Consider the following 13952-nt stretch of genomic DNA (forward strand, 5'->3'; position numbering starts at 1 on the left):
CATAAAGGCACTGGAGCAACGAACCGCTCTTGCTGTCTCTGCCTGGCCGGTTCCCCTCTCTCCACTGAGATTCTCTGCCTCTAACCCTATTACAGGGGCTGAGTCACTGGCTTACTGGTGCTCTTCCATGCCGTCCCTAGGAGGGGTGTGTCACTTGAGTGGGTTGAGTCACTGACGTGATTTTCCTCTTAGGGTTGACGCCCCCCTCGGGTTTGTGCCGTGGGGGAGATCTTTGTGGGCTATACTCGGCCTTGTCTCAGGGTAGTAGGTTGAAGATATCCCCTGTAGTGGTGTGGGGGCTGTGCTTTGGCAAAGTGGGTGGGGTTATATCCTGCCTGTTTGGCCTTGTCCGGGGGTTTCGTCGGCCAGGGCCACAGTGTCTCCCAACGCGTCCTGTCTCAGCCTCCAATATTTATGCTGCAATAGTCTGAGCCCATGCCTCAGGGCTACCTGGCCTGATGACTCCTTGCTGTCCCCAGTACACCTGGTCATGCTGCTGCTCCAGTTTCAACTGTTCTGCCTGCGGCTATGGAACCCTGACCTGTTCACTGGACGTGCTACCTTGTCCCGGACCTGCTGTTTTGGACCCTCTTTCCTCCGCACCTGCTGTCTCTAACTCTGAATGATCGGCTATGAAAAGCCAACTGACATTTACTCCTGAGGTGCTGACCTGTTGCCCCCTCTACAACCACTGTGATTATTATTATCTGACCCTGCTGGTCATCTATGAACATTTGAACATCTTGGCCATGTTCTGTTATAATCTCCACCCGGCACAGCCAGAAGAGGACTGGCCACCCCTCAGAGCCTGGTTCCTCTCTAGGTTTCTTCCTAGGGTTCCGGCCTTTCTATGGAGTTTTTCCTAGCCACCGTGCTTCTACACCTGCATTGCTTGCTGTTTGGGGTTTTAGCCTGGGTTTCTGTACAGCACTTTGTGACATCGGCTGATGTAAAAAGGGCTTTATAAATACCTTTGATGGATTGACTAACGCTTCACATCTACCATAATATATAATCAACCCTGTTACATTATCTAAGACTTTAACAAGTACTCCATACAACCGTGGTAGACAATCTCCTTTTCCAGTGTGTTCTGGTCCGATGATTTGCCCAATCCTCTCCTCTCCTCTCCTTTTCTCTGAGGTTGCAGCCCAAATAATTGCTTAATCTCTGGGTTCTGATCCAGACGCTGTGGTTCAGACATCACCCTCCTCCTCTCCCTCTTTCACCATGACAGACTGTAATATACCACAACTTCTACACTCAGAGTATGCACTCCTCCCTCATCCCTCCATCTCATCTCCCTCCATCTCATCTCATCTCCATCCCTCCCTCCCTCCCTCCCTCCATCTCATCTCATCTCCATCTCATCTCATCTCATCTCCATCCCTCCCTCCCTCCCTCATCCCTCCATCTCATCTCCCTCCCATCTCCCTCCCTCCCGTCCCTCCCTCCCTCCATCCATTCTCCATCTCCCTCTTCTTCTCTCCCACTTACCTCACCCTGCTTTCTGCATGATATAGTAGTCTACATGCTAAAATCTCCCTCTTTAGTGTAATCCCCTAGTCCCCAGCCCAGTCGACCACACTACAGCCCTCCACTAGTCCCTAACCCTCCAACCCCCAGCCCAGTACACTACATCCCTCATGTCATTAGCACACAGTCATCACTCATTCTATTGGCACAAACACAACTTTATTTTCTAGTGTTATTCTGGGACTGGTTCTGATTGTAGAGTTTCCCAAAAGGAGGATTGGAGTTCGCTAGATTCTCCTGGGCCAGAACTAAATCATTAATGCTAGTTTGAAATATTGTTTTATTGATCAGGTGGGTCACAAGACACTTTGAAAGTACGTCAGAGGGGTCAGATTTTAAACCACATTAAATTAATTCTTCCAAGAAACCATTGGACAGAAAACACAAGCTAAAAGGAGCATAGGCCTAGGGCCATAATGTACCTAACAGCAAACTGTGAGCACTGTAAATCACATTTCTGAGTTATTATTGATAGCTTTCAGCAAATTCAAAATGGCACAGGCTCAAATAATCAGGTATTGCATACATATAGGGTAACAGACTCACTCTCTCAGAGATAATACTACTGTGATCTAAATAAAGAGAACATCACCTTCAGCTATCCAGTCACACTGATTAGGGCCTACCTCTTCTGACTGACCTCGTCACTACCGCGTAGTGTCGTTGGCCTCGTCACTACCGCGTAGTGTCGTTGGCCTCGTCACTACCGCGTAGTGTCGTTGGCCTCGTCACTACCGCGTAGTGTCGTTGGCCTCGTCACTACCGCGTAGTGTCGTTGGCCTCATCACTACCGCGTAGTGTCGTTGGCCTCTTCTGACTGACCTCGTCACTACCGCGTAGTGTCGTTGGCCTCTTCTGGCTGACCTCGTCACTACCGCGTAGTGTCGTTGGCCTCTTCTGACTGACCTCGTCACTACCGCGTAGTGTCGTTGGCCTCGTCACTACCGCGTAGTGTCGTTGGCCTCGTCACTACCGCGTAGTGTCGTTGGCCTCGTCACTACCGTGTAGTGTCGTTGGCCTCGTCACTACCGTGTAGTGTCGTTGGCCTCGTCACTACCGCGTAGTGTCGTTGGCCTCGTCACTACCGCGTAGTGTCGTTGGCCTCGTCACTACCGCGTAGTGTCGTTGGCCTCATCACTACCGTGTAGTGTCGTTGGCCTCGTCACTACCGTGTAGTGTCGTTGGCCTCATCGGTGTGTCAAACCTGTCAGAGATTTTGATGCTACTACTATGCGAGCTCAAAAGGTACTCACCAGGTGACAGAGTAGATGATAATGCAAGAGTCATTACTTGACCTTTGAAGAACCTTTGGGTGATATGTGTTCAACTCGAAGACAATCACAAAACACGGACCACCCACGCTGGGTGGACCACCCACGCTGGACAGGATAGCTTGAAGTACTACAATCACTCAGATGTTCATTGATCGACAAATGAATTGATGGATTGACTGATCAATCAGTCCCGTATTCATCGATTGCCTAAACTGACTGACGGACTGATTCTTTAATTGATTGCCTGACGATTGATTAACTATCATTGTCTTACCGTTCATGTTGTCCGACATGGATCCAGACACGCTGACAGGTGAGTTGGTGGCCCTGGACTGTGGTGCTGAAGACACAGGGTCGTCTACGATGACCAGCATGTCACTACTGCTCTCATCCTGGTCTGGATCTGGATCCTGGTCTGGAGGTAAGGAGCTGGGCTGGAGCTCACTACTCAGAGAGATCTGACCAGGGAGAGACAGGAGAGACGCACACACCTGGGGGTTAGGGTGAGGAGGAGGAGGAAGAAAAGGAGGAGGAGGACGAAGGGGCCAGGAGAGGGGCCAGGAATGCCAAGAACAGGACACAAAGGAGGTGGAGAGAGAGAAGGGATACAAGTATGAGGTGAAAGGGAATAGCAGTGTCCACAATGGAGACAAAATATAGAGGGAAGAACAACCCAGAGAAAGAGCAATAATAGAAGGTGAAGGAGTAAGTCAGTAAGTTCAGAGGTTTCAGACACAGCAGGTGAAAGCTCCCTCTCTCACCTCACTGAAGGGACTAGGCATGGCAGAGTCGTCCATGTCTACACTGATGAATGAATCATCTCCGTCAGCTGAGAGGTTAGAGTTGTCCGCAGACAGGTTGTAAGGGATAACCAGGTTCACGTCTTTCCTCCTCTTAGGATCCTTAGGGTCCTCGTCATCCTTCTTTCTCTGTATGGGGGGGAGGGAGAGAGAGAGCGAGCGGGGGGGAGAGAGCGAGCGAGAGGGGGGAGAGAGCGAGCGAGAGAGCGAGCGAGAGGGGGGGAGAGAGCGAGCGAGAGGGGGGAGAGAGCGAGCGAGAGGGGGGGAGAGAGCGAGCGAGGGGGGGGGAGAGAGCGAGCGAGGGGGAGAGAGAGCGAGCGAGGGGGAGAGAGAGAGCGAGCGAGGGGGAGAGAGAGAGCGAGCGAGGGGGAGAGAGAGAGCAAGCGAGGGGGGGGGAGAGAGAGCGAGCGAGAGGGGGGGAGAGAGAGCGAGCGAGAGGGGGGGAGAGAGAGCGAGCGAGAGGGGGGAGAGAGAGCGAGCGAGGGGGGAGAGAGCGAGCGAGAGGGGGAGAGGAGCGAGGGAGAGGGGGGAGAGAGCGAGCGGGGGGGGGATAGAGAAGCGAGCGAAGGGGGAGGAGCCGAGCGAGAGGTGGAGAGAGAGCGAGCGAGAGGGGGGAGAGAGAGCGAGCGAGAGGGGGGAGAGAGAGCGAGCGAGAGGGGGGGAGAGAGAGCGAGCAGAGGGAGGGAGAGAGAGCGAGCGAGCAGAGGGAGGGAGAGAGAGCGAGCGAGAGGGGGGGAGAGAGAGCGAGCGGAGGGGGGGAGAGAGAGCGAGCGAGAGGGGGGGAGAGAGAGCGAGCGAGAGGGGGGGAGAGAGAGCGCGGCGAGAGAGGGGGGAGAGAGAGCGAGCGAGAGGGGGGGGAGAGAGAGCGAGCGAGAGGGGGAGAGAGCGAGCGAGAGGGGGAGAGAGCGAGCGAGAGGGGGAGAGAGCGAGCGAGAGGTGGAGAGAGAGCGAGCGAGCGGTGGGATGAGGAGCGGAGCGAGATGGGGAGAGAGCGAGCGGGAGAGGGGGAGAGAGGAGCGAGAGGGGGAGAGAGCGAGCGGAGGGGGGAGAGAGCGAGCGAGAGGGGGGATAGAGATGAGATGCGAGAGTGGGAGGAGCGAGCGAGAGGGGGGAGACGAAGCGGGGGGAGAGCGAGCGAGGGGGGGAGAGAGCGAGCGAGGGGGGGAGAGGGAGAGAGCGGGCGAGGGGGGAGGGGAGAGAGCGAGCGAGGGGGGAGAGAGAGCGAGCGAGGGGGGAGAGAGCGAGCGAGGAGGGAGAGAGCGAGCGAGAGGGGGGAGAGAGAGAGAGAGCGAGCGAGCGGGGGCGAGAGAGAGCGAGCGAGCGGGGGGAGAGAGCGAGCGAGAGGGGGGAGAGAGCGAGCGAGAGGGGGGAGAGAGAGCGAGCGAAAGGGAGAGAGAGCGAGCGAGAGGGGGGAGAGAGAGCGAGCGAGCGGGGGGGAGAGAGCGAGCGAGAGGGGGAGAGAGCGAGCGAGAGGGGGAGAGAGCGAGCGAGAGAGCGAGCGAGAGAGCGAGCGAGCGGGGGGGGAAGGGAGAGCGAGCGAGGAGGGGAGAGAGCGAGCGAGGGGGGGGAGAGAGCGGGCGAGGGGGGGAGAGAGCGGGCGAGGGGGGGAGAGAGCGGGCGAGGGGGGGAGAGAGCGGGCGAGGGGGGGAGAGAGCGGGCGAGGGGGGGAGAGAGCGGGCGAGGGGGGAGAGAAGCGAGCGAGAGGGGGGAGAGACGAGAGCGAGGGGGGGGAGAGAGCGAGCGAGGGGGGGGAGAGCGAGCGAGAGGGGGGAGAGAGAGCGAGCGAGCGGGGGGAGAGAGCGAGCGAGAGGGGGGAGAGAGCGAGCGAGCGGGAGAGAGCGAGCGAGCGAGCGGGGGGGGGCGAGAGCGAGCGAGCGGGGAGAGAGCGAGCGAGCGGGGGGGGAGAGAGCGAGCGAGGGCGAGAGGGGGGAGAGAGAGCGAGCGAGCGAGCGGGGGGGAGAGAGCGAGCGAGAGGGGGGAGAGCGAGCGAGAGGGGGGAGAGCGAGCGAGCGAGCGGGGGGGAGAGAGCGAGGCGAGAGGGGGAGAGAGAGCGAGCGATAGGGGGGAGATAGCGAGCGAGAGGGGGGAGATAGCGAGCGAGAGGGGGGAGATAGCAAGCGAGAGGGGGGAGAGAGAGAGCGAACGAGCGAGAGGGGGAAGAGAGAGAGCGAACGAGCGAGAGGGGGAAGAGAGAGAGCGAACGAGCGAGAGGGGGGGAGAGCAAGCGAGAGGGGGGGAGAGCAAGCGAGGGGGGGGGGAGAGCAAGCGAGAGGGGGGGAGAGCAAGCGAGAGGGGGGGAGAGAGCAAGCGAGAGGGGGAGAGAGCAAGCGAGAGGGGGGGAGTAAAAGACAAATAGATCAAAAGTCAAAAGACCGTCTTTTAATAAAGCACTTGGCTGTGGAAACAAAAACTGTGGAAACAAAAACCTCAACAGATTTAATGAAGATGAAGAGAGAGACCTTCACCTACAGTGGGGGAAAAAAGTATTTGATCCCCTGCTGATTTTGAATGTTTACCCACTGACAAAGAAAGGACCAGTCTATAATTTTAATGGTAGGTTTATTTGAACAGTGAGAGTCAGAATAACAACAAAACAAATCCAGAAAAATGCATGTCAGAAATGTTATAAATTGATTTGCATTTTAATGAGGGAAATAAGTATTTGACCCCCTCTCAATCAGAAAGATTTCTGGCTCCCAGGTGTCTTTTATACAGGTAATGAGCTGAGATTAGGAGCACACTCTTAAAGTGAGTGCTCCTAATCCCAGCTTGTTACCTGTATAAAAGACACCTGTCCACAGAAGCAATCAATCAATCAGATTCCAAACTCTCCACCATGGCCAAGACCAAAGAGCTCTCCAAGGATGTCAGGGACAAGATTGTAGACCTACACAAGGCTGGAATGGGCTACAAGACCGTCGCCAAGCAGCTTGGTGAGAAGGTGACAACAGTTGGTGCGATTATTCGCAAATGGAAGAAACACAAAAGAACTGTCAATCTCCCTCGGCCTGGGGCTCCATGCAAGATCTCACCTCGGGGAGTTGCAATGATGATGAGAACGGTGAGGAATCAGCCCAGAACTACACGGGAGGATCTTGTCAATAATCTCAAGGCAGCTGGGACCATAGTCACCAAGAAAACAATTGGTAACACACTATGCCGTGAAGGACTGAAATCATGCAGGGCCCGCAAGGTCCCCCTGCTCAAGAATACATATACATGCCCGCCTGAAGTTTGCCAATGAACATCTGAATGACTCAGAGGACAACTGGTGAAAGTGTTGTGGTCAGATGAGACCAAAATGGAGCTCTTTGACATCAACTCAACTCGCCGTGTTTGGAGGAGGAGGAATGCTGCCTATGACCCCAAGAACACCATCTCCACCGTGAAACATGGAGGTGGAAACATTATGCTTTGGGGGTGTTTTTCTGCTAAGGGGTCAGGACAACTTCACTGCATCATTTGACGGGCCCATGTACTGTCAAATCTTGGGTGAGAACCTCCTTCCCTCAGCCAGGGCATTGAAAATGGGTCGTGGATGGGTATTCCAGCATGACAATGACCCAACAACACACGGCCAAGGCAACAAAGGAGTGGCTCAAGAAGAAGCGCATTAAGGTCCTGGAGTGGCCTAGCCAGTCTCCAGACCTTAATCCCATAAAAAATCTGTGGAGGGAGCTGAAGGTTCGAGTTGCCAAACATCAGCCTCGAAACCTTAATGACTTGGAGAAGATCTGCAAAGAGAAGTGGGACAAAATCCCTCCTGAGATGTGTGGAAACTTGGTGGCCAACTACAAGAAACGTCTGAACTCTGTGATTGCCAACAAGGGTTTTGCCAACAAGTACTAAGTCATGTTTTGCAGAGGGGTCAAATACTTATTTCCCTCATTAAAATGCAAATCATTTTATAACATTTTTGACATGCGTTTTTCTGGATTTTTTTGTTGTTATTCTTTCTCTCACTGTTCAAATGAACCTACCATTAAAATTATAGACTGATCATTTCTTTGTCAGTGGGCAAACGTACAAAATCAGCAGGGGATCAAATACTTTTTCCCCCCACTGTACATAAGACTCCATTTCCCCACAGACTTTTTCAGCATCAGATTACAATGGCTCGCTAGGTGGTCAGCTTTACCACAGACCTTTGCTTTGTTAAATATGTCAAATTCTCCCACATTGGCTGACTCAGAGAGGGTTTGATCGAGGGCCAAGGTACTGAAGCTACAGAGACAACCCACAAACAGACGACTGACCAGACCACCAGCCCTGGCATCTGGACTGGGCTGAAGGAGCTCAGAGACATAGTGCTGGAACAGAGAGTGGAGCTGACTGTAGTGGAGCAGACTGTAGTGGAGCAGACTGTAGTGGAGCAGACTGTAGTGGAGCAGACTGTAGTGGAGCAGACTGTCTCCAATACTGAACTGAGGAACATGGAGGTCACACTGAGGACCTGGCAGATGAGCAGATAGTGAGATACTGAGATTTTAGTGCTGGAGGACAGAGTGACGGCCAGTGAGTGTGGGAACACAGGTAATAAAGGTAATAAACAAGAAGACAAGCGACAGGTTATGGTTTTAACTTTCCTCATGTATCTTTACCTGTAAACAGTTTGAGGCCTGTAAACAGTTTGAGGCCTGTAAACAGTTTGAGGCCTGTAAACAGTTTGAGGCCTGTAAACAGTTTGAGGCCTGTAAACAGTTTGAGGCCAGGCTGAGTGCCGGTTAGACTGAGGAGCTAAGAGAGAGAAATGCAGGTAATGAAAGTGTTTAAGCCGGTTAACAATTTAGTGAACTGAGTAACTTTTTGTATTCGTTTTTCTCCTTTTCTTTTCTGTTTTAGCCTAGTGAGAGGGAGGTGGAGGAGCCGCAGAGAGAGAATACAAGTAAACAAAGTGAATGTAAGGTTATTACTATTTCATACAGGACAAATATGTGGGATTTTATATTTGATTGTGTAACATGATTAATGCTAGCGTAAATCATAATGCAGACTTTCCACTCATCAGAAAGCACGCATTTTTTGTCTGTTGTGTTCACAGCCAGGCCAATGGTGGCCTTCTCTGCTGGTTTGACTGATTCCGGACGGGTAGGACACTACACTGGTCTGGACTACAGTCCTCATCGGCAAGGCCTACAGCACAACTACAGGTCCTGACCACACGAACACAAAATAATATAATATACACTCAGTGGACAGTTTATTAGGTACACCGTTCATGAAAATGGATCGCTCCGACAGTGAGTCACGTGGCCGTGGCTTGATATATAAAGCAGGCAGACAGGCATCAAGGCATTCAGTTACTGTTCGACTGAACGTTAGAATGGACAAAACGAGCGACCTAAGCAACTTTGAGCGTGGTATGATCGTCGGTTCCAGGCGTGCCGGTTCCACTATCTCAGAAACGGCCTCCTGGGCTTTTCACTCATGACCGTGTCTAGGGTTTACTGAGAATGGAGCGACAAACAAACATCCAGTCAGTGGCAGTCCCGTGGGCGAAAACCGCTTGTTGATGAGGTCCAAGGAGAATGGCAAGAATCGTGGAAGCTAACAGGCAGGTCCACAAACAGACAAATAACGGCGCAGTACAACAGTGGTGCAGAACGGCGTCTCAGAACACACAACTCGTCGGTCCTTGTCAGGGATGGGCTATTGCAGCAGACGACCACACTGGGTTCCACTCCTATCAGCTAAAAACAACAACAAGCGTCTCCAGTGGGCGCGCCATCACCAACACTGGACATCTGAGGAGTGGAAATACATTGTCTGGTCTGATGAATCCTGGTTCCCGTTGCGTCATGATAATGACAGAGTCAGGATTTGGCGTAAGCAGCATGAGTCCATGGCCCCATCCTGTCTGGTGTCAACGGTACGGGCTGGTGGCGGTAGTGTAATGGTGTGGGGGAAGTTTTCCTGGCACACGTTAGGTCCATTGATACTAATTGAGCATCGTTTCCATGTTCTGAATAATTCAGGCTATTGTGGAGGCAAAGGGGGGGTCCAGCCCGGTACTAGATGGGTGTACCTAATAAACTAGAGTATATGCCATCCAGCTAGAGTCCAGCATTAATAACAATGTATATGAGAGACAGTGCTGAATCTTTCTCTGCAGATCCAATGCATCAGTGAGAGGAGTGTACTACCTCAGATTCACGCATCTCTTTAAAAAGATACATGAATCTTTTACAACGGGGATAACCGCAGCACCTTCAGTGGCTTCCTGCTCTTCCCTTTGTAAGGGAGGCACCATGCTATAATGCTCTTTGATGTGAGTAGTGGGATTAAAAGCCCCAGTGTTCCTCTCTAACTAGATTTGTGTCATTGACATTTGTGAGGCACAACATTTCACACCGCTAGGACAGAAGTGTTTTTTTTAGCTAAGTGCCATTGCAGATGGCCCCAGCGGCCATTTCCAATATGGCCGCCAACCAGCTGCACAGGGCCATAGTGGTCAGGATTCACATGGCCATATCTCCATACATGAAGGCCAACGATGGCTTAAAATGTTTGAGGTGGTGTGGAGAACAATAATGTCATGTACACTGCATTCGGAAAGTATTCAGACCCTTGACTTTTTCCACATTTTGTTACGTTACAGCCTTATAATAAAATGGATTAAATAAATAAAAAATCCTCAATCTACACACAATACCCCATAAAGACAAAGCAAAAACTGATTTCAAATAAAAGTATTCAGACCCTTTGCTATGAGACTCAAAATTGAGCTCAGGTGCATCCTGTTTCCATTGATCATCCTCAAGATGTTTCTACAACTTGATTGGAGTCCACCTGTGGTAGATTCAATTGATTGGACATGATTTGGAAAGGCACACACCTGTCTATATAAGGTCCCACAGTTGACAGTGCATGTCAGAGCAAAAACCAAGCCATGAGGTCGAAGGAATTGTCCATAGAGCTCCGAGACAGGATTGTGTTGTGGGACAGAACTGGGGAAGGGTACCAAAACATTTCTGCTCATTGAAGGTCCCCAAGAACACAGTGGCCTCCATCAGTTTGGAACCACCAAGACTCTTCCTACAGCTGTCCGCCTGGCCAAATCAGAAGAGAAGGGCCTTGGTCAGGGAGGTAACCAAGAACCCGATGGTCACTCTGACAGAGCTCCAGAGTTCCTCTGTGGACATGGGAGAACCTTCCAGAACTACAACCATATCTGCAGCACTCCACCAATCAGGCCTTTATGGGAGAGTGGCCAGACGGAAGCCACTCCTCAGTAAAACGCACATGACAGCCTGCTTGGAGTTTGCCAAAAGGCACCTGAAGGACTCTCAGACCATAAGAAACAAGATTCTCTGGTCTGATGAAACCAAGATTGAACTCTTTGGCCTGAATGCCAAGCATCACATCTGGAGGAAACCTGGCACCATCCCTACGGTGAAGCATGGTGGTGGCAGCATCACATCTGGAGGAAACCTGGCACCATCCCTACGGTGAAGCATGGTGGTGGCAGCATCACATCTGGAGGAAACCTGGCACCATCCCTACGGTGAAGCATGGTGGTGGCAGCATCACATCTGGAGGAAACCTGGCACCATCCCTACGGTGAAGCATGGTGGTGGCAGCATCACATCTGGAGGAAACCTGGCACCATCCCTACGGTGAAGCATGGTGGTGGCAGCATCACATCTGGAGGAAACCTGGCACCATCCCTACGGTGAAGCATGGTGGTGGGCAGCATCACATCTGGAGGAAACCTGGTACCATCCCTACGGTGAAGCATGGTGGTGGCAGCATCACATCTGGAGGAAACCTGGTACCATCCCTACGGTGAAGCATGGTGGTGGCAGCATCACATCTGGGGGGAACCTGGTACCATCCCTACGGTGAAGCATGGTGGTGGCAGCATCACATCTGGAGGAAACCTGGTACCATCCCTACGGTGAAGCATGGTGGTGGCAGCATCACATCTGGAGGAAACCTGGTACCATCCCTACGGTGAAGCATGGTGGTGGCAGCATCACATCTGGAGGAAACCTGGTACCATCCCTACGGTGAAGCATGGTGGTGGCAGCATCATGCTGTGGGGATGTTTTTCCATCGTTTTTTTTAAATTAGCAAACATAAAATTTGCTTTGTCATTACTGGATATTGTGTGTAGATTGATGAGGGGAAAAAAATATTTAATCCATTTTAGAATAAGGCTGTAATGTAACAAAATGTGGAAAAAGTCTAAGTCTAAAACTTTCCCAAGGCTCTGTAAATGTATTGTTTAAAAAGGCGTGACATAAGGTTGTACCTTGTCAGCGTATTTCTCTCTCTTTCTCCTGCGGTCCTTCACCTTGCTGCACTCCTCCTGTTGTCTCTTCTCTTCCTGACGAACACGCACTGCAGGACACAATACAGAGGTAGCAGCCAATCAGTAAACAGGCTCTCACACACACACACAACACAGGAACACAGCAACCAATCACATTTCTGAAAAGTCCACTCACGTCTCTTCTCCAGCTCCTCATCATCCAGCAGCAGACTGACCACCTCTTTAGGCTTCAGGGTGTCTGGTTTAAAGTTGCCCCCAGAGATCACCATCCTCTGGATCTGATGGGGGGGAGAGAGGAGGACACATGGATACAAAGGGTTAATTAGGATCAAGGCCTTTTCGTTCTCTCTCCAAAAAAGGTAGAAAGCTGTGAGAAAATAGAAACTGTTCGGAGCGTCGTATTAAACCCTGTAGGATGTCAGTACCGTGCAGAGCGTCGTATTAAACCCTGTAGGATGTCAGTACCGTGCAGAGCGTCGTATTAAACCCTGTAGGATGTCAGTACCGTGCAGAGCATCATATTAAACCCTGTAGGATGTCAGTACCGTGCAGAGCGTCGTATTAAACCCTGTAGGATGTCAGTACCGTGCAGAGCGTCGTATTAAACCCTGTAGGATGTCAGTACCGTGCAGAGCGTCGTATTAAACCCTGTAGGATGTCAGTACCATGCAGAGCGTCGTATTAAACCCTGTAGGATGTCAGTACCGTGCAGAGCGTCGTATTAAACCCTGTAGGATGTCAGTACCGTGCAGAGCGTCGTATTAAACCCTGTAGGATGTCAGTACAGTGCAGAGCGTCATATTAAACCCTGTAGGATGTCAGTACAGTGCAGAGCGTCGTATTAAACCCTGTAGGATGTCAGTACCGTGCAGAGCGTCGTATTAAACCCTGTAGGATGTCAGTACCGTGCAGAGCGTCGTATTAAACCCTGTAGGATGTCAGTACAATGCAGAGCGTCGTATTAAACCCTGTAGGATGTCAGTACCGTGCAGAGCGTCGTATTAAACCCTGTAGGATGTCAGTACCGTGCAGAGCGTCGTATTAAACCCTGTAGGATGTCAGTACCGTGCAGAGCGTCATATTAAACCCTGTAGGATGTCAGTACAGTGCAGAGCGTCGTATTAAACCCTGTAGGATGTCAGTAGGATGTCAGTACCGTGCAGAGCGTCGTATTAAACCCTGTAGGATGTCAGTACCGTGCAGAGCGTCGTATTAAACCCTGTAGGATGTCAGTACCGTGCAGAGCGTCGTATTAAACCCTGTAGGATGTCAGTACCGTGCAGAGCGTCGTATTAAACCCTGTAGGATGTCAGTCGTGAGCTCCATTTTCTTCTTGACCTAAAGTAGTGTGTGTGTGTGTGTGTGTGTGTGTGTGTGTGATTGTCTCACCTCACTCTTCTCCTTGGCCCTCTGCAGTATCCTCTCCTCTATAGTGAGCTGACAGATCAGACGGTACACAGTGACCTGCTTGGTCTGACCCAGGCGGTGAGCTCTGTCCATAGCCTGCTGGTCCACTGTAGGGTTCCAGTCACTGTCATAGAAGATCACCTAGCGAGAGAGGGAGAGGGTGAGAGAGGGAGGGAGAGGGAGCACGAGAGAGAGAGAGGGAGAGCGTGAGAGAGCGTGAGCACGAGAGAGGGAGAGCGTGAGAGAGAGAGGGAGAGAGGGGCAAATTACTGACAGCCCCCGAGAAGATCAGCTGGTGAAAACAGTTAGTTATACAAGCCACACTAGTTATACATATATACATATCTAAATGGCTCCACTTTAAGGGAGAGAGAGAGAGAAAGAAGGGGATGAGAGAGAGGGGGTGAGAGAGAGAGGGGGTGAGAGAGAGAGGGGGGTGAGAGAGAGGGGGGGTGAGAGAGAGGGGGGGTGAGAGAGAGGGGGGGTGAGAGAGAGGGGGGGTGAGAGAGAGGGGGGGTGAGAGAGAGGGGGGGTGAGAGAGAGGGGGGGTGAGAGAGAGGGGGGGTGAGAGAGAGGGGGGGTGAGAGAGAGGGGGGGTGAGAGAGAGGGGGGGTGAGAGAGAGGGGGGGTGAGAGAGAGAGGGGGGTGAGAGAGAGAGAG

At 52.0% G+C, this 13952-nt stretch overlaps 1 protein-coding gene across 1 annotated transcript in view; it reads right to left on the reverse strand.

The window, feature by feature from the left end:
* Positions 1–13952, reverse strand: part of ino80 (INO80 complex ATPase subunit) — a 99835-nt gene that overhangs the window by 6125 nt on the left and 79758 nt on the right. Inside the window, exons 30-34 of the mRNA XM_029700776.1 lie at positions 13275–13433; positions 12061–12163; positions 11865–11953; positions 3572–3739; positions 3085–3268 (exon numbers count right to left, since the gene is read on the reverse strand). Coding sequence (XP_029556636.1) covers positions 3085–3268; positions 3572–3739; positions 11865–11953; positions 12061–12163; positions 13275–13433 — 703 coding nt within the window. The remainder of the gene's footprint in view (positions 1–3084; positions 3269–3571; positions 3740–11864; positions 11954–12060; positions 12164–13274; positions 13434–13952) is intronic.

The sequence above is a fragment of the Salmo trutta genome, chromosome 1 (genome assembly GCF_901001165.1).
Source record: "Salmo trutta chromosome 1, fSalTru1.1, whole genome shotgun sequence".
NCBI classification, from domain to species: domain Eukaryota; kingdom Metazoa; phylum Chordata; class Actinopteri; order Salmoniformes; family Salmonidae; genus Salmo; species Salmo trutta.